This window comes from Aplidium turbinatum, chromosome 10, assembly GCF_918807975.1.
Source record: "Aplidium turbinatum chromosome 10, kaAplTurb1.1, whole genome shotgun sequence".
Classification (NCBI taxonomy): Eukaryota; Metazoa; Chordata; class Ascidiacea; order Aplousobranchia; family Polyclinidae; genus Aplidium; species Aplidium turbinatum.
This window is the reverse complement of record NC_137481.1, coordinates 16,604,226-16,626,776: the sequence shown is the minus strand read 5'-3', so window position 1 is coordinate 16,626,776 and position 22,551 is coordinate 16,604,226. Positions and strand designations below refer to the sequence as shown.

Sequence of the window (22,551 nt, the reverse complement as noted above, 5' to 3'; positions counted from 1 at the left end):
AAAATATGTCCGTAAATTTCATCTTTTATTTTACAAAATCGCAAATTAAAACTTATAAAATTTCTTATAAATCTAGAAACGAAAATATATTTGGAGGACAACTCTGTGCTTTGCTATAAAACAGAAACTTCTAGCTGTTAGTTCCTACGCTATTCTTTTTGCTTCTCGATGCTTGACAAGTTGTACAACACCTCTCCGAGTTCGTCTCCGTTTTCCCTTGCATCTTTTTCGTTCACCTTGCCTTACGATTAAGAACGGGAGTTGGCACTTCAATGCTTGCTTGACACCCTGGGGTATGAGGGACTCTGCTGTGTGTTAGCGCAGTGCCACGGAACAAACAGCCAACCACATCATCTTTAGGCGTCTCATCTATTCCCCTCCCAACGGAATAACAGTCATCCGTACACTTGACGATCTGACGAAAAGTTGGCTCCAAGTCCTTCCTTTCGACCGACCACAAACTTTTTGCTTCATACGAACGATGACGACGACCTTACCTTCAACACCCAAGTGATGTCTGACAATCGTCTCAACATGTCTCCCAAATTTCATCTTTTGTTTCACAAAATTGAACTGAAAAAAAAAAAAAAACTTTCAGTTGTTAGCCTACCTTTGTTATTCTTTTTGCTTCTCGATGTTTGACAAGTCAGCTCACATTTGTACAACACCTCTCCAAGTTCGTCTCCGTTTTCCCTTGCATCTTTTTGGTTCACCTTACCTTCAACAAACAATTGATGTACCTGATCTGACAATGGTCTCAAGATATGTCTTTTAAATTTCATTTTTTATTCTGCAAAATTGAACTAAAAGATAAACTGAAGCAAAGGACAATATGTGTTTTGTTACAAAACAGAAACTTTCAGTTGTTAGTACCTTAGCTTCTCCATGCTTGACAAGGTGTACACTGTACAACAGCTCTTCATGTTCGTCTCTTTTTCCCTGAACCTTTCTGTTTCTACCCTACCTCAACAACCAATTGATGCATCTGGTCTAACGATCCTCTCAACATATCTCCATGCTTGACAAGGTGTACACTGTACAACAGCTCTTCATGTTCGTCTCTTTTTCCCTGAACCTTTCTGTTTCTACCCTACCTCAACAACCAATTGATGCATCTGGTCTAACGATCCTCTCAACATATGCCCGCACATTTCATCTTTTGTTTCACAAAATTGAACTGAAAAAAAAACAAACTTTCAGTTGTTAGTACCTTTGTTATTCTTTTTGCTTCTCGATGCTTGACAAGTCAGCTCACATTTGTACAACACCTCTCCAAGTTCGTCTCCGTTTTCCCTTGCATCTTTTTGTTCACCTTACCTCCAACAAACAATTGATGTACCTGATCTGACAATGTTCTCAAGATATGTCTTTTAAATTTCATATTTTATTCTACAAAATTTAACTAAAAGAGAAACTGAAGCAAAGGACAATATGTGTTTTGTTACAAAAAAGAAACTTTCAGTTGTTAGTACCTAGGCTATGTTATTCTTTTAGCTTCTCCATGCTTGACAAGGTGTACACTGTACAACAGCTCTCCATGTTCGTCTCTTTTTCCCTGGACCTTTCTGTTTCTACCCTACCTTCAACAACCAATCGATGCATCTGGTCTAACGATCCTTTCAACATATGCCCGCACATTTCATCTTTTGTTTTACAAAATCGCAAACTAAAACTTATAAAGGTCTACTCAATAAAATTACAGACTAAAACTTATAAAATTTCTTATAAATTTGTAAAGAAAATTTAATTAAGGACACGTACTCTGTGCTCTGTCACCAAAAGTAAACTTGCAGTTGTTATAAAGTCGTCCACTTGTCAAATCATGCGTTGTAAACCTTGTGCTAAAAATTGATTGTTTTGATCATCATTATAAAAGCATTATATGTGACTTGTGTTAGGTGTTCATTTGTGTGGTTCTTTATGCAAAAGGGATTGTCTACACTTGCGTTTGTTTCTCATATTTAGAAAATCTTGTCTCTTTATCATTACAAATAATTTAAAATAAAACTTGAAATGACTACAACACTCAGAAGTTTATCTAAAAACCCTATTGGTAACAATCACTTGAGTATGTCATAGATCGATAGTGTCTCACCTGATAATTTCAAACACATCTCTTGTGATCACCTCATGTAGAATCACACCTGAGGACACTTGATAGGCAAGTATCTTACAAAATCTGAACCGAACAACTTCATAAGAAAAAAAAAAAAAAATCAACTCAGAATACATGAATTTTTGTAGACTTATGGTATGTTTTGTTGGTGTGATTGCGTGTTCTTACAAAAAACAAAATGTCTTGGAGGCTATAGGTGCTATTGTAAAAGAGAGTGATCGTTTACCAAGTCGTGTTGTTATATTATCATGTCAGTGCTTAGTTGTTGTTAGCATCATACAGTAAGACAAAAAAAGTTATTTTCAACAATACAAATAAAACTACAAACTTAAACTTACGTCATTGCGACAAATTTATCACTTTTGCAAACCTTGGGTTGTAACAATTTCAGGGTTTACTGCAGTTACAAACAATTGGTATCAAGCTTTTAACGAAAGCCGTTGTTGCGCTAACCTTCACTAAACGAAGACCTAATGGAGGTTTACCAATACAAGTATATAAACTAAAACAAGATGAAAGAATATAGGATTTGTTAAGTCTTTGGGTTAAACTGTTGAATATAGAAGGATAAAAATTAAAGAGTATGAATTAATATCAGAGTTGCAATATAGTTTGTGGCAACTGCGAAAGGTTACAGATAACAATGAATCCCAAAACTAAATGATAAGTGACTAAGGAATCCCCTAAAACCTTGGATTACGATAAACTTAAACCAACCAAAAAGCTGTTACCTAACAAATGTACCTTAGATGATAATTTTTTTATGAAACTAAAATAAAACTTTAGTTCAACTAATCTTCTAAGGTTAAAGAGTATGAATTAAAATCAGTATTGTAATATAGTTTGAGGCAACTGCGAAAGGTTACAGATAATAATGGATCCCAAAACTAAATGATAAGTGACAAAGGAACCCTTTAAAACCTTGGATTACGATAAACTTAAACAAATCAAAAAGCTGTTAACTAACAAATGTACCTTAGATGATGATTTTTTTATGAAACTAAAATAAAACTTTAGTTCAACTAATCTTCTAAGGTTAAAGAGTATGAATTAAAATCAATATTGTAATATAATTTGAGGCAACTGTGAACATACCTAGGCAAGGAAGTAATTAACAACAAATTTCCTACAAAATTATGAGTAGGGAAAGTACCAACTTCTTTTTTCATTTATCCAGACGAATTAAGATTACGCAATGGTTGTGACACCGATGAACGATGACGCGGTGGAACTAATATAATGTCGTTGCTCAGCTTTTAAGGCACTGCTTTTTTGGCTTGCACTGCTCTGTTTGGCTACACTTCTCTGTTTAGTTATCCTGCTTCTTGCTGTGTACTAGTACTACCAGACCTGGCACTGTATGGTGACTGCCTTTCTCACAAAATAAAACAAACAAGATATAAATCATTTCAATTGCACATAAAATACACAAACAAGAAATAATACTCAGTTTTTACTACTTTTCTACACTGCTACCAGACGCTAAGGTCATTGTCAGGACTCTTGCTCTGTTAGGACTCAGCTTGTCTCATCATATAAACAAATAAGAAATAATATCAATTTCACATTAAAATAAACAAACAAGAAATGATACCCAGCTTTCACTGCTTTGTCACACTGCTTCTTGCTCTGTACTGCCAGTCGTACCATAGTGAAGGGACTGTTTTCCTCATAAAATAAACAAACAAGAAATAAATAATAACAATTTCGTATAAAATAAACAAACAAGATATAAATAATATCAACTTCACATAAAATAAACAAACAAGAAATAAATAATAACAATTTCGTATAAAATAAACAAACAAGAAATAATATCAATTTCACATTAAAATAAACAAACAAGAAATACTGCCAGGACAGAGGCTAAGACTCTACCAAGGCTCTGCCAGACTGCTCTGCCAGGGCTCTGCCCTGCTCTGCCAAGACTCTGCCAAGGCTCTGCCAAGGCTCTGCCAGGGCTCTGCCAGGACTCTGCCAGGGCTCTGCTTTTGGCTCTGCCAGCAGATATCGATCTCCTCTTTCCCTACTACTTTAAACTACCATTCAACGTTTTATAGGCAGAGAAAACTTTTTCTCGAACCGTAGAAAATTTCATGATCAGATCACCGCTTCAATGCGTGATGGAAAGCTACAGATAAATCTGCATCTGGCATTACAGAGTGCAAAAAACAGTGTTGCAGAACGCGTTTTCGAATATTAAATTCTCATCAGTGCAACTACGTTTATGAACGCAATAACAACGGTTAACTTTAAACTCAATACAATACATTACAAACATTATAAGGACATATTCTCAGTGTTCAATTGAATATTAATAAATCCAGAGACATCAGAATAGAAAATTAAATACAATGGATTGGCGGTGGCCGGTGGGAGACTTCTAAAATGGTTAACAGAAGGTGCGAAATCTACAATATTCCACTCCACAATGAATTGTTCAAACGTACCAGACTAAACTAAATTACCGTATAAACATGTTTCGCGGGCCGCACACAATTCAAAATTGGCACATCTTCGCGGGCCACATAATTTTTCTTCGCGGGCCACATTTGGCCCGCGGGCCGCACGTTGCACACCCCTGGTCTATACGGTACTCTTCCTTCAGTAACTATTCGTTTTTTTAGCCACGGGTGGATAATCTACTGCAGTTAGCCCACGGAGTAAGTAGGCCTATGATAGCCTATTACTTCACAAGTACAAACTAATGTTGCTGATGAACAAAATAGATTACCTGCGTTAAAACACTCCATTAAGTTTTATCACTAACTAAATCACATTTTAATGTGGTGAGTCCAGGGTTGGAAGTAACGACTGGTTGCCACTATTCGATAGCGTTATTCGTTGATTTCTGGATATCGAATGCTGATACCCATTCCTTTTAAAAATAAATATCGAATGCGCGTTATTCACTGGTTTTTTATGCAAGCAACGAAATCATTATTCGTTTTTCACTAATCGATACTTAGGATAACTGCTGAATCATTTTTTGTTGTTCACTTACTTCGTCGTCAAAACGAATTTACGAGATTTAGTTTTCGGATTACTATCCGACCTAGTCCCCTTCCGGTTTTCGAACTTTAAAGGATTAAGGAAAATTTTACAGCAACAAAGTTCCGAAAAACCTTGCCAGTGCGAGTCGTTTATAGTGTTGCCACCTTGCAGTTTTCCGGCAAGTTTGGGCTTGTATTTTCGAGTTTGCGTATTTTTTTTTTTTAGTTTGCGGGCTGCTTGTTTTTTGGCCAGTCAGACTTTTTTAAACTTGTTTTTGACACTGAAATTGCGAGGTTTTGATTGTAGTTAACATTGTATCCCTTCTTTTCAAGATAATTATTGCTTGGAATGGCGCAAACAAATGTCATTCTTGAAATAAACGTGATGTATGGACTGCAAAGATTGTATTGAAAATTTTGAACTGCTAAACTGTCTGCTTTATGCTCATTGGTATTGGATTCAAATTATTGGGCTTGTTTTTGTGTTGATTTGCCTGTTTTTTAGGTTCACTGGCTTGTTTTCAAAAGACAACCTGGCATCACTGTGGTCGTTAAAAACGCAAATACAATAAAATACAATATGTTTAGTAATTGCTATTAAGTGCTTTTTTTAAGTATCGATAGCGGAAAGTCATTGCTTTTTTGGGCACTATTGAATAGTGAAATAGTCATTGCTTTTTGACTAACGACTTCCAACCCTCGGTGAGTCGACAGATTGTACACGCAAGTCAAGAATAGTTTGTTTACTTCAGCTAATACTTACACACGAAATAAGCTGGAAACTGTTTCTCGCACCAAATTGAAGAAATGGTTACAACAAAACACCAACATTAGCAAAAGCCTGCGATAGGATTTGGACAAAAATATCAATGAAAACGATAAAAAACTCTGAGCAAAAACACCGTGCATAACCTTGCATAAGTCACCTGCTAAGAAGCAAACATTTAACTGGGAATAAAGTTACAATATTGACATCTCAACAAACAGAAACGAGGTTAGTAACACTGCTACCAGTCAATATTGCAAACGAAGATAAATCTGGTGCGTTAGTTAGTTTACGTTGCATGACGGTAAAAAGACGCAAGCTATTACCTGAAATAACATATTTCTTCAAGCGCACGTTACGATGGTGGATTAGTTAGTTTACGCGCAATAGTGCAAGATTACTGCCAAGAGTGATACAACAGCAAAGCTTAAAAAGGGAAGCAGATTTCGTTCGTTAATGGGAAGTACACACAACAAAGATTGGATACGAGGTCTAATGATTGGTGATGTGAAAATTAGAAAGAATTAAAAAACATGATAGCCAATGTCAATATAAAACGCTGTAACATTAATATTCATATGCTGTAATTGTGTGTGCAGTTGTGCACTGTGCAGGCCTATAGCAACATAAAATTAAAAACATAGTTTGACGAAAAGTAACTTCTGTACAACGTAGCCTTCACAAATTTGGTTCAAAACGGTACGAAAAATTGCCCCGAAAGAAATAATTGAACGTGTTCACTTTATATGCAGTTGACTAATATTCTAGAGTCACCGTCTTAGTCTTCAAATACTCGTTCAAAGCGTCCTCACCTGAAAACAAGCGTGGCTGTTAGCATTGGCATTCTTGGCGCTCAAAAGTTTTGGAACAAAAATTTGCCTTCGAGAGATTTGCAGAAAAGATTTTTTTTTCACATTAATGCTGAAACTTGTTCATACAACTAATCGTTACCAGAGGGCTTGTCAATAAAATGAATACAATTTCTGGACACACATTTAAAGCAATGCATTGTCAGATTTGAAAAATGTTACTATTTCCTGATATTTTTTTCCTTAAAGTCTACACCGAGCAAATCATGACATACCTAAATCTTTACCAAAACCAGACTGCTTGAAGCCGCCGAACGGGGCGGCCACGTCTGTCTTGTTGTACGTGTTCACGAAAACGGTGCCAGCGTCTAGCTTGTCAGTGACGTAGAGAGCTTTGCTGATGTCATTGGTGAAGACACCAGAGGCCAAGCCGTACTCGGTGGCGTTGGCACTCTTCAACACGCCGTCGATGTCTCTGTGAACAGCAAATAACTTTTAATACACAAAGAATTATTGTCTTTTGAGTTTGTGTCAATGTATACGCGCTAAGTAGATAGGAAAAGTGTTTGTTTTTAGCGAAAGCGATAAATTCTTGGTTATTGAGGAATATCTATCATTTTAATAGACTTTTACTTACCCTTCGGTAAACTTGGAAATAACCATGACTGGACCAAATGATTCTTCTTTAGCTACGTACATATGATCATATACATCGGTGATGACTGTGGGAGTCATGTAGAGGCCGGGCATGTCGCACTGGTGGCCTCCGTAAGCCAGTGTAGCACCTTCTCTCACGGCGATGTTGCAATATTCAATTAACTTTTCTAAGTGGGCTCTGGCGTGAAAGAGCAAGAATAAAGTTTTACGTTAAAGTTTTACAACTTCAAAATATACAAGGTTTGCTATTATAGTTTAAGAGCGACAAAAGAACAATTCAAGCAATTTTGTTGCCAGTGCTGTTTGTTTGTTGAGCAATTTGGGCTTTTCAGGACGAGTCTCCAACAAGTCAGCAGTTGTGAACTGAGAAAGCGACAACTGAGCAAGTGACGACTGGGCTAGCAGCATTTGAGTAATGAAACTGAGCAAGCCATAACTTGGCATGCCACAAGTCATCAAATTCAGTTTGGCAAGCGATGACCAAGCAAGTCCGACGTGAGCACGTAAATTTGCTGACTTGGCAGTAGCTGAAACGAAATTGCAGAATTAAAACACTTGCTGAGTTGTCGCCTGCTGAATGGTCCGACGAACTTCCAGGACTAACGCTGAGAGCGTCTTGAATTGCATTTAATCCGCAGGGGAGCGGGCTTATGCCCCGACACCAACAGCAGAGTGCTCAGCGGTTGCGAACAACGTCGGGAAGTACGTTAGTACCTAAACCCACTCCTCTGCTGAGTGCCAAGCAGAAATAAAATTCTGTACCATTTTTAAAAAATCTTTGGTATGACCCGAGTGGGAATCAAACCCACATCTACCGACACAGAGGCGGGCACTCAAACCAGTAGGCAATGAGCCGGTTTTGCCAGTGCTGTTACTCACATGTGGTTCAGTAAAATATAAAACAGCGGTGGTAGACTCATAGCAAAAATTTCAACTTCTATTACAAGCTCTCAAAAAATAAGTCGATGCTTCGTCAACTCGTATTATTAACCTTGGGGAGATGGGGATAATGTAAAACAGTGAACTGACTGGTCAGTGGTCAAGCATCGGAGAAGCAAAAAGACTAGCGGAAGAACGTGCCGTGTGGAAGCAAATGACAGCCAACACAAGGCTCGGAGATGGCACATGATGATGATTACCAGCCTATCAATCACATTGATCCAGACAAGTCTAATGAGGTACTTGACGGTTCAACTCCAACCTGTGATTTTGTGGGCCGTGATCTGTGCTGGCGCTCAACGGATCGCCGATCTTCATCTTCTTAACCTCTTCGATGATCCTCTCAACGAAACGATCGTGGATAGACTCTTCCAGAAACAGGCGGCCTGCAGCGATGCAATTCTCTCCTTTGTTGAAGAAGACGGAGCTCATACCCTATTGCGAAGAAAACATAACTTAAAATAAAAATAGCATAGCTTTAGTAGAGAGGTACTTTTTAAAAACCATAGACAGACAATCGATAACAACTTAATAACATTGAATTGCATAATTCAAAATTAATACAGAAATGAAACAGATACATAATTTCAAACGTTTTCGGCAAAACTTTCTGCCCTCTTCAGGAAAATATCTTAATTCATCTAAACAAAACAAAATTATTCGTGAAATGTTAATAATAAATGACTGAAAATTCAATAAAACTGCACTGACCTGCGTACAAGCAACAACTGACGAACAAACACAAAAGGTGGTAGCAATCTGTCATAATTATGCGGGAGTGTGGTCATGAGACAAGATAGTGAGCGGACAACATAACATAAAATAAACGTAAGCTAATACAAATTCAACAAAAAAGATGCCCCTTTAGCGAATAATTAGCGAACAAACAATTATTCGCTAAAGGGCCAGGCCTCGAAATTCACGGCGGACACGGCGGTCATGTCCGCCGTCACAGCATGTGATGTCCGCGGGAAGTACCATCTAGATCGGTCATATTTGTCCGCCGAGAAATAGCGGTAGAAATCGTCATTGCATAGCACGAACAATTGTTGCGAATATATAATTTCCCGCGCATTCTAGCGCGCATCTAGAAAATGTTAATACTGTATCCTTTAGCTTCCATTCAAGCAGGAAAACTTTCGATTTATACGTTGCTTCAACGATTGGTGACATTGAATCAGCGTAACAAAGGTGAATTATTCGCTAAGAACCGATGGGAGTACCGGTACTTTTACACTAATCACGCGCAACTTAGTTCAAGTCTTACGTCACAATGTCTGGCCTTGATCTCTGAGTAATATTGATAAGGCAAGGTTGGTTACAAATTAGATTATACGAGCAGGCTATTACAGCAAGATGCAGCAAAATTTGTTTAGTTTTGGTATTACAGTAAGAAAGAAAAGGCCCAGGGAAAATTCACTTTCGCTCATATGACTCGCAAAAATAAACCTAAAGAAAAAAGCCTAGTGAAACTTTGCACAACAGAAAATAGTAGCGTTAGTGTAGAAGTTTTTCAACTCGTGTCCAGAGCATTGTGACGCAAGAAGCCACACGACTTCGTTCGGTGGAAGTTAATTAGTTATGCGGCGTATTAAGCAGCTACGCGGCGCTTTCACTCTTCAGGTGCACGTCGTTGGTCTGATGAAAGCCTTTCAGAGTGACTTCGCTGAAATTTTAAAAAGACTTCTCAACCGTAGCTATAGTTCTCAAATGGCGAAGAATTATCAAGATAAACTGATTAAGCGTGACGATCGACGCTAAAACTGGTGTGTCCGCCGTGTTACTTAATTTGTCCGCCGAGATAGCTGCTCAGACCGGACACGTTTGTCCGCCGTCAACAAAAACGAATTTCGAGGCCTGAAAGGGGCATCTTTTTTGTTGAATTTGTATTAGCTTACGTTTATTTTATGTTATGTTGTCCGCTCACTATCTTGTCTCATGACCACACTCCCGCATAATTATGACAGATTGCTACCACCTTTTGTGTTTGTTCGTCAGTTGTTGCTTGTACGCAGGTCAGTGCAGTTTTATTGAATTTTCAGTCATTTATTATTAACATTTCACGAATAATTTTGTTTTGTTTAGATGAATTAAGATATTTTCCTGAAGAGGGCAGAAAGTTTTGCCGAAAACGTTTGAAATTATGTATCTGTTTCATTTCTGTATTAATTTTGAATTATGCAATTCAATGTTATTAAGTTGTTATCGATTGTCTGTCTATAAAATAAAAATAAATTCTAAACAACAAAAACATCAAATTTAAAGTTGGATGTCACGAATTAAATTCCTAAATGAAACTGTACAACGTCATATGATTGATGCGATGAAAGTAGCAGATCAAGTACACAAAGAAAAGTTCTCCTCACAAATCTGACAGCTTTGTCCATGTCACAATCGCTGAAGATAATCAGAGGGGATTTCCCGCCAAGTTCCAACGACACTTTCTTGAGGTTGCTCACGGCAGCACTGCATGGATAATGATGCCAAGAGTGAAGACAGTGAGATAAGTTTCTTTTTCCAAACAATAACGACAAACGGCATAAATAACTGAGACACTGGTGGAAAAGAAGACCACGAAATGACTGGAATGTCATAATAAAAGCTTTCGAATAATCATTTAAGATCAAAAAAATAAGTAAAAGTATAATTGGTTTGAGAAAGACAGGTCATAATGGTTGGATTACGTGGTATGGAGAAACGAAGATTTTGTCGAAGAATGAGACAATTGGAAATTGGTAAAAGAAAGGGAGGAAGGCCGAAAAAGAAAATGGAAGAGACTGTGCGGTAGAAGATATGGAAATATTGGGTGTGAAGGAAGAAGATGCTGCTGACAGAGTGATGTGGAGGACTGCAATCTGCACCGGTGACCTCACTTGAAGTGGCAATAAAGCCAGAAGATAATCAGAAATTAAAATAGGAAATTGGTCTATTTAATTATTTATGGAATCTGAAGCAAACACTACGACGAAACAACGATGTTTTCTTCACCTCTTCATGATTTGTTTCCCAATTGGTGTCGATCCAGTAAAGCCAAGTTTCCTGACTTCCGGATGATCAGCAAGACGTTGTCCTATCGTTGATCCCGAACCCGCCAGGATGTTGATGACCCCTTTTGGAAACCCGGCTTTCACCACCAACTCGGCAAACTGAATGGAAGAAACTTTGTTCAAAATTAAAACTGCCAACAACAAAAATGTCAAGTTTGTTTTTGTCGTATGTTTGTCTAATGCACGGGTGCTGTAGACTTAGATTAAGTGTCCTGTCAAAGTTCTTGAGCGGTGTCCACCAGAACTTCCACTATTCGGCTATAAAGAGGGTTTCAACTACACTTCCCATCGGTGGATCAAACGTGACTGTGTGCCTTTCGCACAACACTCTGCACGAGATGCATAGTGATGATATGACGCACCTTCAATGCAGTGAGCGGAGTCACTTGCGCAGGTTTCAGTACGACAGTGTTCCCTGCAGCCAAGCACGACGCCATCTTCCATGCCAGCATCATCAGCGGGTAGTTCCATGGGATAACGATGCCACAAACACTGAAATGAAAGGTTGGTTAAATTATACATTGGGAGTCTTATCATCTTGAACATTTCGTAACTTGACAAGCTGGTTACCGTGTTTGATAATCGATCTGGTGATGGGAATGATTGGATTCCTGTTAAACTGCTCAATTGGTTTTATGAAGATGCGCAATGATATGATGTACGAAACGTGAGCGGAACATCAAAAATGAATATTTTATGCTTTCACTGACTGGCTTTCATCGGAACCATGCGACTACTGATAGAAAAGCAAATACCCAACCTTTTCAGTATTCTGTACACACGCACAGTTCACTCAATGCAGCACCGGAAACGCATTTCAATCGACAAAAAGCAATGTACTTTTACACAATTCTTTCACCATATAATATTAGTAAGATAAAATAAGTCCGCAATATTGCTGACATTACATGACCACAATCCATCATTGCAAATGCACTCACCCGATAGGCTCTCGCTTCGTGTACGTGAGATTTCTCTTTGGTTGAGCCTGATTGATGGGAATAGTTTTTCCGTGAATCTTGTCGCACCAGCCCGCGAAATATCTGTGCAAAGATAGCAGGGAAGCGAAGACAATGTCGACATAGCATCAATTATACTTTTACTACACAAAGATACGAGATTGGTTTTAAGGTTTTGATTGAAGCAAGAAGCAATACTTAGTAGAGTTAAAAAATAATGCTCAACATGAACCAAAACTATCATTGATCCTTTTACTGAGAGCAATAACGTGCAAAAACAGCAAATTTACTCACAATATATTAAAAAGTAATGTTTTCACTCTAAAATGAGTATATGACACTCAGCCAAGCTTCAATTTGATAGCATGAAACTTAAAATAAGCATACAAAATGTAGCCTACTATCTTGCCAGCGGACCTGAATGTTTGGATCGACATTCCCACGTGAGTTTTTAACGCTAAGGTATAAACTGCACCGGAATCGATCGATTCTATTGCAGCCAGTTCCTCTTGGTGCTGTTCCATTAAATCAGCTAGTCTGTAGACGAACACGGCATTGCATTAAAATGTACTTCGGTGTATGGTTTAGTAATACAACACTGGCCTTGAGTAAACAATGCGACCTCGTGAAATAGTATCAATTAAATTAATGCACACAGTCGGTTTATAGCATACTTGCATAAACCCAGACGACAAAATCCGTCATTTTTACATTGATTCAACGTCCGCAAACGTTGAATCAATGTAAAAATGACGGATTTTTCTTTCTGGGAAGCTACAAATTCCAAGGTCAAGAGTATCATTTTTTCTTGAGCTTGTAAAATTATTCCTCGTTGAAAAGATCATTACTGGCTTGACTTATTCCAACAGAAACTGTCAAAGAAAAACTTGATAAGGAAGCTAAAGCGAACAAATAAGTTGGCGGAGAAAGCAATGACATACTTGTACATCATCATGCCTCGATCACGTGGGTTCATAGCAGACCAGGGCCCAGCAAACGCTTCCTTGGCGGCTTCTACAGCCTCGTCCACGTCATCGATGGTGGCTTTCGAAACTTTGCAAATAACCTACAGCAAGCAAACACGGCTTTGTTTGAATGTCTATTAATAGATTTTGTAACACAAACGAAGCCGGGATTCAATGCCAAAGACCCTTGAAAAGACCGAATGGCGGTTGAAGCACGTGTGCGACGGTTTTTACAAATTTGTTCTTGCGAAATCCGTCAATCAATACTTTATTTCAGCAAACAAAACCTGCCCATTTTTCATCGTTTCAACGTCTACGTCTTCATGTACAAATGGCAACTTTTGCAAGCTGGGATTGTGTCAATAGATCGGTCTTCGACTGGACGAGTGGACGTACCTATTCTATTCAATATAAATCACTTTTCATTTGGTTTGTTTTCAGTCGTATGCGAACTTAACGCTTGGTGAATTGTTTAAGTCTATGTTCAACAACAGAAAGCTATTGCGAAAAATTGTTCTACAAAGACTCCTCAAAACCATTGCTTACTTTCAATTCAACAGATCAAGAACTATTTCGATTTCACGAGCTTTAATCAAAGTAGTTTAAATTTAGCCCTATATATGCAAAAGTAAAAATAAAATATGGTGGCTATATGATCTTTTGCCGACATAATAAGGTTTCAGCAAAAGTTACACGTAATATCGGCAGGAAGGTGACTTTGTTATCTGCTGATGGTTCAACAAAGTTCAGTTCATTTTCTGAAATTTTGAGACTCTAAATCAGCAACAATCATGCATGACTTGTACTATAAACAATTCAACATTGTCAATGAATAGAAACAGACAAGCATCTGGTGAAATTGAAGTTACAAATTCCGATACCGATTCGCTAGCAGGATTGATGGTGGAGTACTCCTCTCCGTTTGACGAATCCACAAACTCGTTGTTGATGAAGAGTTGATGCGGCATCTTCAACGTCATTCCGAGAGCCGAGTGCTCCGCATAATCAACGTCAAGCTCTTCTTCTACCTCCAGACCTCGAAAGACACGAATCACCTGAAGCAGGAAGAATCTTGTAAAGATGTGATATCAATTTGCTTTAATTGTACGTTCAGACTAGCACAGATGTTGCATGTACAAATGCAAAGAAGCCAACAAGATTAAGCAACCTTTTGTATAAATTGGCCAAAAGACGTGTTCATGTAAACATCTTCGTTCTTCAAAGCCACCCCAACTGCTTGCCTCACTTCTTCCACCAACCTAGACAAGTTACAAAACAAGGTGAAAACTTAATGCACAACCAATCAGTGTGTATTCTGAGCAGGAACAAAGGAAATCGTAGCGACAATAAGATATGCGTGTCGACAACTAAGGAATAAAGCAACAGAAGGCTGTTTCGGCCCATTGAGACTTATCAGTACAGCACTTATTGTAGTCACATTTCAGTGTCAAACCACCACTAAATGCAGCGAAAAGACAGTATACCAGCTAGCGTCCACCGCAAAGTTAAACTCTGCTCACTAGTTATGTAATAGTACATGGCCACCTGGAGGTGCGGCCTGAGTTGTCACATTTTGCAGATTTTGATTACAGCTACTGCTAGTGCTTGACTGACATTTTTTGAGATGTTGTTACTTTTTGCGGTTTCCTAATGACATAAAACTTTTTTGTTGCCTTAGGGAAGCAGTAGCAAATGAGAAAAAGTAAGTTGAAAAACGCAAAATCAGACTGTTATTGAAAATTAACAGTCTGACTAAAATCTTCGAAATCGAATTTTCTTTGTTTTTCAACATGTGAGAATGTTAAAACCTATTGTATCATCTGGGGAAAAGAATAAAGAAAGCGTAAAAATCTAATTTTTAGAAAAATTTATTTAAACGCTCGCCCAAAGTTAGAAAAACCTGGAAATTTTTGCAAAATGTGACAAATCAGGCCGTATCTTTAGGTGCGGCCTGATTTGTCACATTTTGCAAAAATTTCCAGGTTTTTCTAACTTTGGGCGAGCGTTTAAATAAATTTTTCTAAAAATTAGATTTTTACGCTTTCTTTATTCTTTTCCCCAGATGATACAATAGGTTTTAACATTCTCACATGTTGAAAAACAAAGAAAATTCGATTTCGAAGATTTTAGTCAGACTGTTAATTTTCAATAACAGTCTGATTTTGCGTTTTTCAACTTACTTTTTCTCATTTGCTACTGCTTCCCTAAGGCAACAAAAAAGTTTTATGTCATTAGGAAACCGCAAAAAGTAAAAACATCTCAAAAAATGTCAGTCAAGCACTAGCAGTATAACCAATAACAGGAAGGAATTTAGTTGTTTCGTTCCTAAAAGTAGTTGTACTGATGCGCCAACCTATTTTCGAACAAAGGTTCCAAACAAGGCTTTTATCATCAGACTCAGACGCATAAGCGTTGCCACCCAATGTTGATCATGATCGCTTGCACAAGTTGACACACCTGACTACATCCATGGATCCGGCGCCGGATTTAAAGAAATCGGTTTCGAGGTTGATATCCTTGTTTAAAATCCTTCCCCATACAGCTTTTAGCTTTTCCTGCATTGCATTTTCTTCTTCGGTGAGCTCAAGAGACTCCGAGGCGTTGGCTTGACCAAACTTCGAGGCTGGTATCATTCTCCCATCGGCGTATTGTATGTTTTTTATATTGATCTAGATGGCAAACATTTAAAAGCCTTCATCGAAATTGTAAAGGGCAAAATTTCCTCAAAAGGTCGAGCAGCAACATATTGACGGAAAACTACTAGGAAAAGCACAAAGGATTCTGCTCAAGTCAACTACAGTATATTATCCTTTTGTCAACAGCAGAAATCCGACTGTGAATTATGCGTGACGAGGGAAACTATGAAGATGGGCTGTGCCTGGCTTGAATTTACAAAAAGGATTGCCATGCACCGTGATCAATAACTTGCAAACACAGAGCAAGTTGCTTAAAAATAAATAACAAAAAAACTGTAACTGCAAGAATTTCTTGATGGAACCCATAAATACAGTATAAATCAAATAATTATAGTTACTAACTAACAATTCCCACCAAAATAATTCTCAGACAGCTACTCATGCGTTGTTGTCTGCAGACTATAAATCAATGTAAAAACAGCTGATTTACTCTCTGGGATTCGCTCTGCTTGGCATTGAGCACTTTTTTGCAGTGTGGATAGTGTAATATTTATTGTTTATCTACAATCTATGTAGGACATAGCCAATATGCTAAGTATGAACCCAAACGCTGATGTTCAAAGGACAACCACTTTTCTTAACCATAATGCAACCAACTTTCATTCGATGTTTACGTATCAGATGTGTTATATATACAAATACAACATATTGACAAAAATGTTCATGAATTTTAGTGCTTTGTTCAAGTGTTATTCATATTCAGCACTCCGCTTTATATCACATATAACTCAATATTGTGTTAAAATCAAAGCACCTTTTTGCCATCATTTCCATACACAAGTAAGCCGTTGCCATGCACAATGGCTGGTCGTCCCATACCTTCAATCGATGTTTCTGTGCCAGTTGGCAACTTGCTACGATGCATGGTTGACCCATACAGCGTAACTTTCTGCAATCAATTCATTTCTGCGTTAATATTATAATAATCAACACTACACCACATAAATATACAACATAGTATTGCGAATTTGATTGATTTTTACTCAATTTTGATTTCACCAAGTGTTTACACTACATATTCAAGTTTTGTGATCCTCGAGTGATTTTAGCTTTATGTTCAGTGAGCTTTCAATTTTGGCAAAAAAGCGAAAACTAACAAATCCATTTTTCGAATTAAACTTTTTTTTGATTTTCACTGCCACCATCTGTGGTAGTATTCATGCTGCAACAGATCCACAAACTGTTATTTTCACTTCTAAGTTCTTGCCAAAAAAAAAAGGAAATGAATCAATAAACTCAAACCCTATCACTTGAATTCAACATTTTTTCAAGGAATTCTTCGACCCAGACAGCAAAATCCGTCATTATTGCGTTGAGTCAACGTAATAATGACGGATTTTGTTGTCTGGGAAAATTGTTGCCTTGCTATTGCATGGTTTGTAAGCAATTGCATGAGAAATAAATACTATTTTATACGTCGCTAACTATTTGAAAAACACGGCAAATTGTACTGGAAACGATGAATTGACAGCAATATTAAACCAGAAAAGTGCATGCAAAGGATTATGGCAAGCTCGATGAAAATTTACAGTAACACCTCACCAATCACCATTGAAATGCTCATTGATTGTCAATGCATTTGTGCACAGCAAGCAATATGCAGTGGACACCTTTTAGCTTTGCTGATGAAAGACTTACGTTGTTACGATGCCAGTTGCAGTGGGAAACATTTTACTCAGCCAGGCTAAACAAATTTCAATTTGCCGGAATGCTGCAAACCAAACCAGCGCGAAAGTGCAAAGTCAACACGCAACGTATTTCTCATACGATTTCAAGAACTCTGCCAAAGGAAAAATTGAAACAGAACATGCATGAGCCAACCTCTCCGTTTATGTTCGTCCAAGCTCCGGGCACTTTATCGTTGCCTCGAATGAAGTTGTGAAGTTGCTGCGCTGGTTGGCCCCAGTTGATTTTGGCGACTTCCTTTTTCATGATATGCTCGTAACTCGCTCCTTCTTCGGGCTGAACGATCTTCGGAGCCTTTCCATTCGCAATCAATTGAACAGCTTCTGCCTATACAAAGAAACAAAAAGTTCTTCTCATTTTGTAAAAGTACAATGTGTAGTGGAGTCTTCAAAAAAATGAAAAAAGGCTACAAAATTATTAAGTAAGCTTCACCGACGTTATATACTTCACCAAATCTGTTGGTAAGATTTGTTTGCGAGCCAACAGCGAGGTTGGTTCAAATGAACGGCGCAAAAACCATTATTATTGCAACAATTCTTTTTATTATGCCAGTTAACATGACATACCGTCAGGACCAATCAGAATCAATTGAACATGCTTTTAAATACAAATTACATATGTATCAACCTATTTTAGTTGGGACTAAATGTTGTCATCACTGGAAATATTTTGGGAGAGGTTTCTTTAAAATATAACACAACAGCAGCAAGAAGTTGTTACAAACAAACTATGGTAAATAGGTAACCATTACCATTGCTTTAATTCCTTCTGGGTAAAGAAAGCGATTGTAAAGATCATCCACAGTGTCATTTGCCTTTACGTCGCAATCACGTTGAAGAAGAATTGGACCGGTATCTAAACCATCGTCTGCCCAGAAAATTGTAAATCCAGCTTTCTTATCTCCAGACATCAATGTCCTAAATAGAAATTGAAAATTAATATCACAAATTTTTCAACGAAATGAATTCAAATGTTTTCAAACTGTTTGTTTTCAAACAGTTTTCTTTTACAGTAAAGTCCTTGAAATAGTTCAACAAAAAGTTTCAAAAGGTGTTTACACAATATCAATCAAGAATTACCGCCAATTTAATGAGAATCAATTTACCAATTTATTGCTGACGCTCCACGATGTTTTGGCAAAATTGAAGGATGATAAATAATAGAACCATGTTTTGGCTGCTCGATGACATTCATTGGAATAAACTGAGAACAAAATGGCATAACGTTCAGTTCAGCTCCACACGCCATGTATTTGTCCACCACCTCCGGGATAGGTTTGCCCTTCAATCTCCAGCGCTTGAACTTAAATACTGGAACATTGTCTTGAGTGGCTGCAGTGGCTAAAACATAAAGCACATTCTAAATTAATTGAAGAATTTGCGTACAGTCAGTCCAATCCAATATGCTATATAAGTTAGACCAGGGTGGTCCAAACCCTGGCACGCGGGCCGCATGCGGCCCACGTGAAGCTTTTGTGCGGCCCGCGAACACTTTGTGCATGCCGGAACTATCAGTGCTAAATCCAAGGTTTAAAAATACACCTACGTTTTATAAATACATTACACTCACCACAACCCTAAATAAGTCGCGCATAATCGGGTCAATAGGTAACTATGAGGGATCAATGTCGATTTGTGATGACACAAACGTGCGTTGATATTTTGCTTTTGTTGCTAGCACTTTCTTCGTTATAAACCAATTAAAAAGCGACACACGGAACAGAATGGCTGATGAAACCCTGGATGCCTGCTTACGTCTGTCGACCACTGAATTTAAACCAGAGATCGACACTATATGCAAAAGCAAAAAATAATAAATTGTTTGGGTTTGCTAATTTCTTGACGTGTTATGCATCGTATCTTTTTTATTAGCTGAAAATCACTTTTTGAGTCGCTAGCAGAGATTAAAAAGTGAGTTAGGCGTGCAGCAAAACATTAGGTCGATCAGAACAGCAAACTCAGTCCTTTCATTGCAACTGTATTTTGTCAGCGACAAGATTTGTTAATGTTCATAGTCTGCAAACAGTAAGAATGTAGCTAAAACAGACTGAAATCTACGGAAAAGAAGTTCAAAATCGCAACCTAGGTAAGTTTTTATTTAACAACGTTTCTACTTTCAGCAACGCGTTATTATTTCTCACTATGCGGCCCGTGAAGTTTTTCTCAGACCTTAATGTGGCCCTTCATGTTCGCAGTCTTGGACCACCCTGAGTTAGACCAAAACATCAGTGGAAGCAGACAGATAACACAATTACACAAACAAAGTCAGTCAGAACACAGATATTATAATTTCCTGGTATATATATATAATTTTGTACATTCACAATAATCGCAGTGCTCTTGCTGATGATAAACTGGTTTATTAGTTTGAAAAAAATTCACTGCAGTCAAACTGTAGTAAAGTCAATCAGGAGTAAATTTCTTATAAACTGGCAACTTCATGTCTATTTGGCCAATATCATGTTAGTTTAAAACATTGCAGTGGCTTATATTATGATCAAAGTAAGCACAATCACAGATTATGGTTAACGGTATCACAATACAATGTAATTTTATGTTCAGCAAGCACAAAACATATATACTCTGAACTATTTCCAAACTAGAATACATGTATATGAAACCAAAGAAGTATAAGCTATAAAACAGTTGCACACAGTTTTTCTTTTAATGCACATTGAGCAAAACAAGAACTTTATTGTAAAAATTTATGCAAATGGGCAAATAGTGCGATTGCAACTGCATTATTGCTGTTATATGTTGTGTAATATATTGTAATACATGCAAAAGAGGCGTGTCTAAACCGGAGATGCACAAAGTGAAACTTTAGTGCAGCTAAGAGGAAGAACTTTTGCAGGTCTATCTGAAATCATGTCTTTTACGAACCTAAAATTTGGTTTCAAGAATAAAATTCTTGAAAGTCTAATACAGCCATCTCATGCGGACTCGTAAATAACAAAATGCATAAAACTTTGAGCACCATGATGTTAAAACAACTCAAATAAATACAGGTGACAGAAGAACAAAAAAAAAATTGGGTTTGAGCAGCTTACCTAATGGGTCTTGTTTCCCTCCAACATCTGGTACAGTAAACACACCAACTATTGTGTGACCATTTTTACGCAATATGCTGTAAGTTTCAGCACCAAACATTGACTGACCAATAACAGCAATTTTCATTTTTAATGCGAGATAAAGTTACTTCCTGTACAGTCTAACCTAATACAAAATAAATAGATAATTTAGACATACATCATCATCATCATAATCCATCGTCGGTTTGTTCCCCACTAGTGGGGGTGGCCGATTGTTTCCGCGCAGCAATTGTCTTAATCCCTTTTCTCCATTTCACCCTGTCCCTTGCATCTTCCTCCTTCAGTCCGACTTTTTTAAACTCATCCTTCACTTGTTGTTTCCACGTTCTTCTTGGACGACCGCGTTTCCTCTTCCCATCCACCTTTAGATCTAGTGCCTTTCTAAGAAAACTTCCTTCCTCCCTCCTTATCACTCACATGTCCATACCATCTTACTCCATTTGCCCTTGCCAGTTGGTCTATGGTCTCTCTCATCTCTAGCATATCCAACAATTCTTCAGTCCTTTTTTCCCTTCTCGTTTTCACCCCACACATTGCTCTCACCATTGACATTTCCGTTCTTCTCAGGATTGCCTGTTCACTCTCTCTCAATACCCATGTCTCGCTACCATATAGCATTGCAGGCCGCACACAGCTCCGATATACTTTTCCTTTCATCCTTAGTGAAAATTTTCTGCCATACAACATTTCCCCACATTCCCTGAACTTTGCCCAGCCCAATCTTGCCCTTGTTGTCACCACTTCCATTTATCCGATCACCCAGATAACAGAAGTCTGTCACTGTTTCGATGCCATGGCAGAACTCATCATCATGGCCTTCCACTTCATTCCTTCCTTTACTGCATTTCCCACAAACAAAACACTTCGCCAATCTTGTTGCGGCTCTCTTGACATTAGCACATCTTGCATGTACCCACTTTCCACATTCCTTGCATTGCATTGAATTTCTCATCACTCTCTTGCCACATATTCCACAGGGATCTACTTTGCTCTCAACAACTGTTCCTTCTGCTCCACTCACCATCACTTTTGTTTTTTCAAGATTCACCTTCATACCCTTGGTTTCAGCATACATACAACATACAGCATACAACATACATTTTATCACTTTCAAAATGATCCATTCGAACTATTTAATTAGCCTAATCAAAAACAACAAATACTAGTATAAATACTACAAAAAGTGCTCAATGCCAAGTAGAGCGAATTATATCAAATATAGTTATTAGCCTACTCTCTAAAAGCTCTACAGACTGTATCACCATAAAAGGGTGATTATCAGAAGATCCTTGTTCAAATAGAATCTGAATAGAAATCTGAATTCTATTTGAATAAGGTCCTTCTGATGATCCCCCTTTTAGGGTGAAACAGGCTGTAGTGTAGAGCTTTTAGAGACATAGAAAATAATAGGCAGTGGCTATTTGACCGGCTCCGGTCTTGGAATCTGAAACACTATTTGACCGGTCATGACGTCATTGCATAAGCACTTTTTTCTTTTTCTCTTTCAAAGCAAAAGACGAGAAGCGCCGACATAAGTTCTAAATTCAACACGTATTCTTCAACTCAGTCCGTGGCGCGTAGTGTTCGTCTCCGGCTGCCAATCTAGAGGGAATGAGTTCGATACTATCCGGAAGCATTCTTTTATTTCATTTTTTTTTTTATCTAAATTTTGACCCGAAGCGCATTTATGTGGTCAATTTTTAATTTGAGTAGCCTACAGTCCAAGTTAGTTAATAGTTCTCAAGTTAGTTATATACAATACCGGTACCGGTACTTCTTTTAAAAGAAATGATAATGGTAAAACCATTTTTTAAAGAAGTATTGTAT

At 37.8% G+C, this 22,551-nt stretch overlaps 1 protein-coding gene across 1 annotated transcript; it reads right to left on the bottom strand.

Annotated features, from left to right (window-relative positions):
- Window positions 1-3,516: 3,516 nt before the first annotated feature.
- Window positions 3,517-20,836, bottom strand: LOC145779112 (mitochondrial 10-formyltetrahydrofolate dehydrogenase-like). The gene is made up of 18 exons (XM_082590684.1): window positions 20,683-20,836; window positions 18,739-18,973; window positions 18,385-18,550; window positions 17,769-17,960; window positions 16,702-16,836; window positions 15,709-15,920; window positions 14,420-14,510; window positions 14,133-14,306; window positions 13,228-13,352; window positions 12,704-12,823; window positions 12,269-12,370; window positions 11,690-11,819; window positions 11,269-11,426; window positions 10,647-10,746; window positions 8,543-8,715; window positions 7,322-7,519; window positions 6,960-7,159; window positions 3,517-6,687 (listed from the first exon to the last, which is right to left on the bottom strand). Exons 1-18 carry the CDS (start codon window positions 20,807-20,809, stop codon window positions 6,632-6,634), a joined length of 2,694 nt encoding a protein of 897 aa, XP_082446810.1. The 5' UTR covers window positions 20,810-20,836; the 3' UTR covers window positions 3,517-6,631.
- Window positions 20,837-22,551: the final 1,715 nt, after the last annotated feature.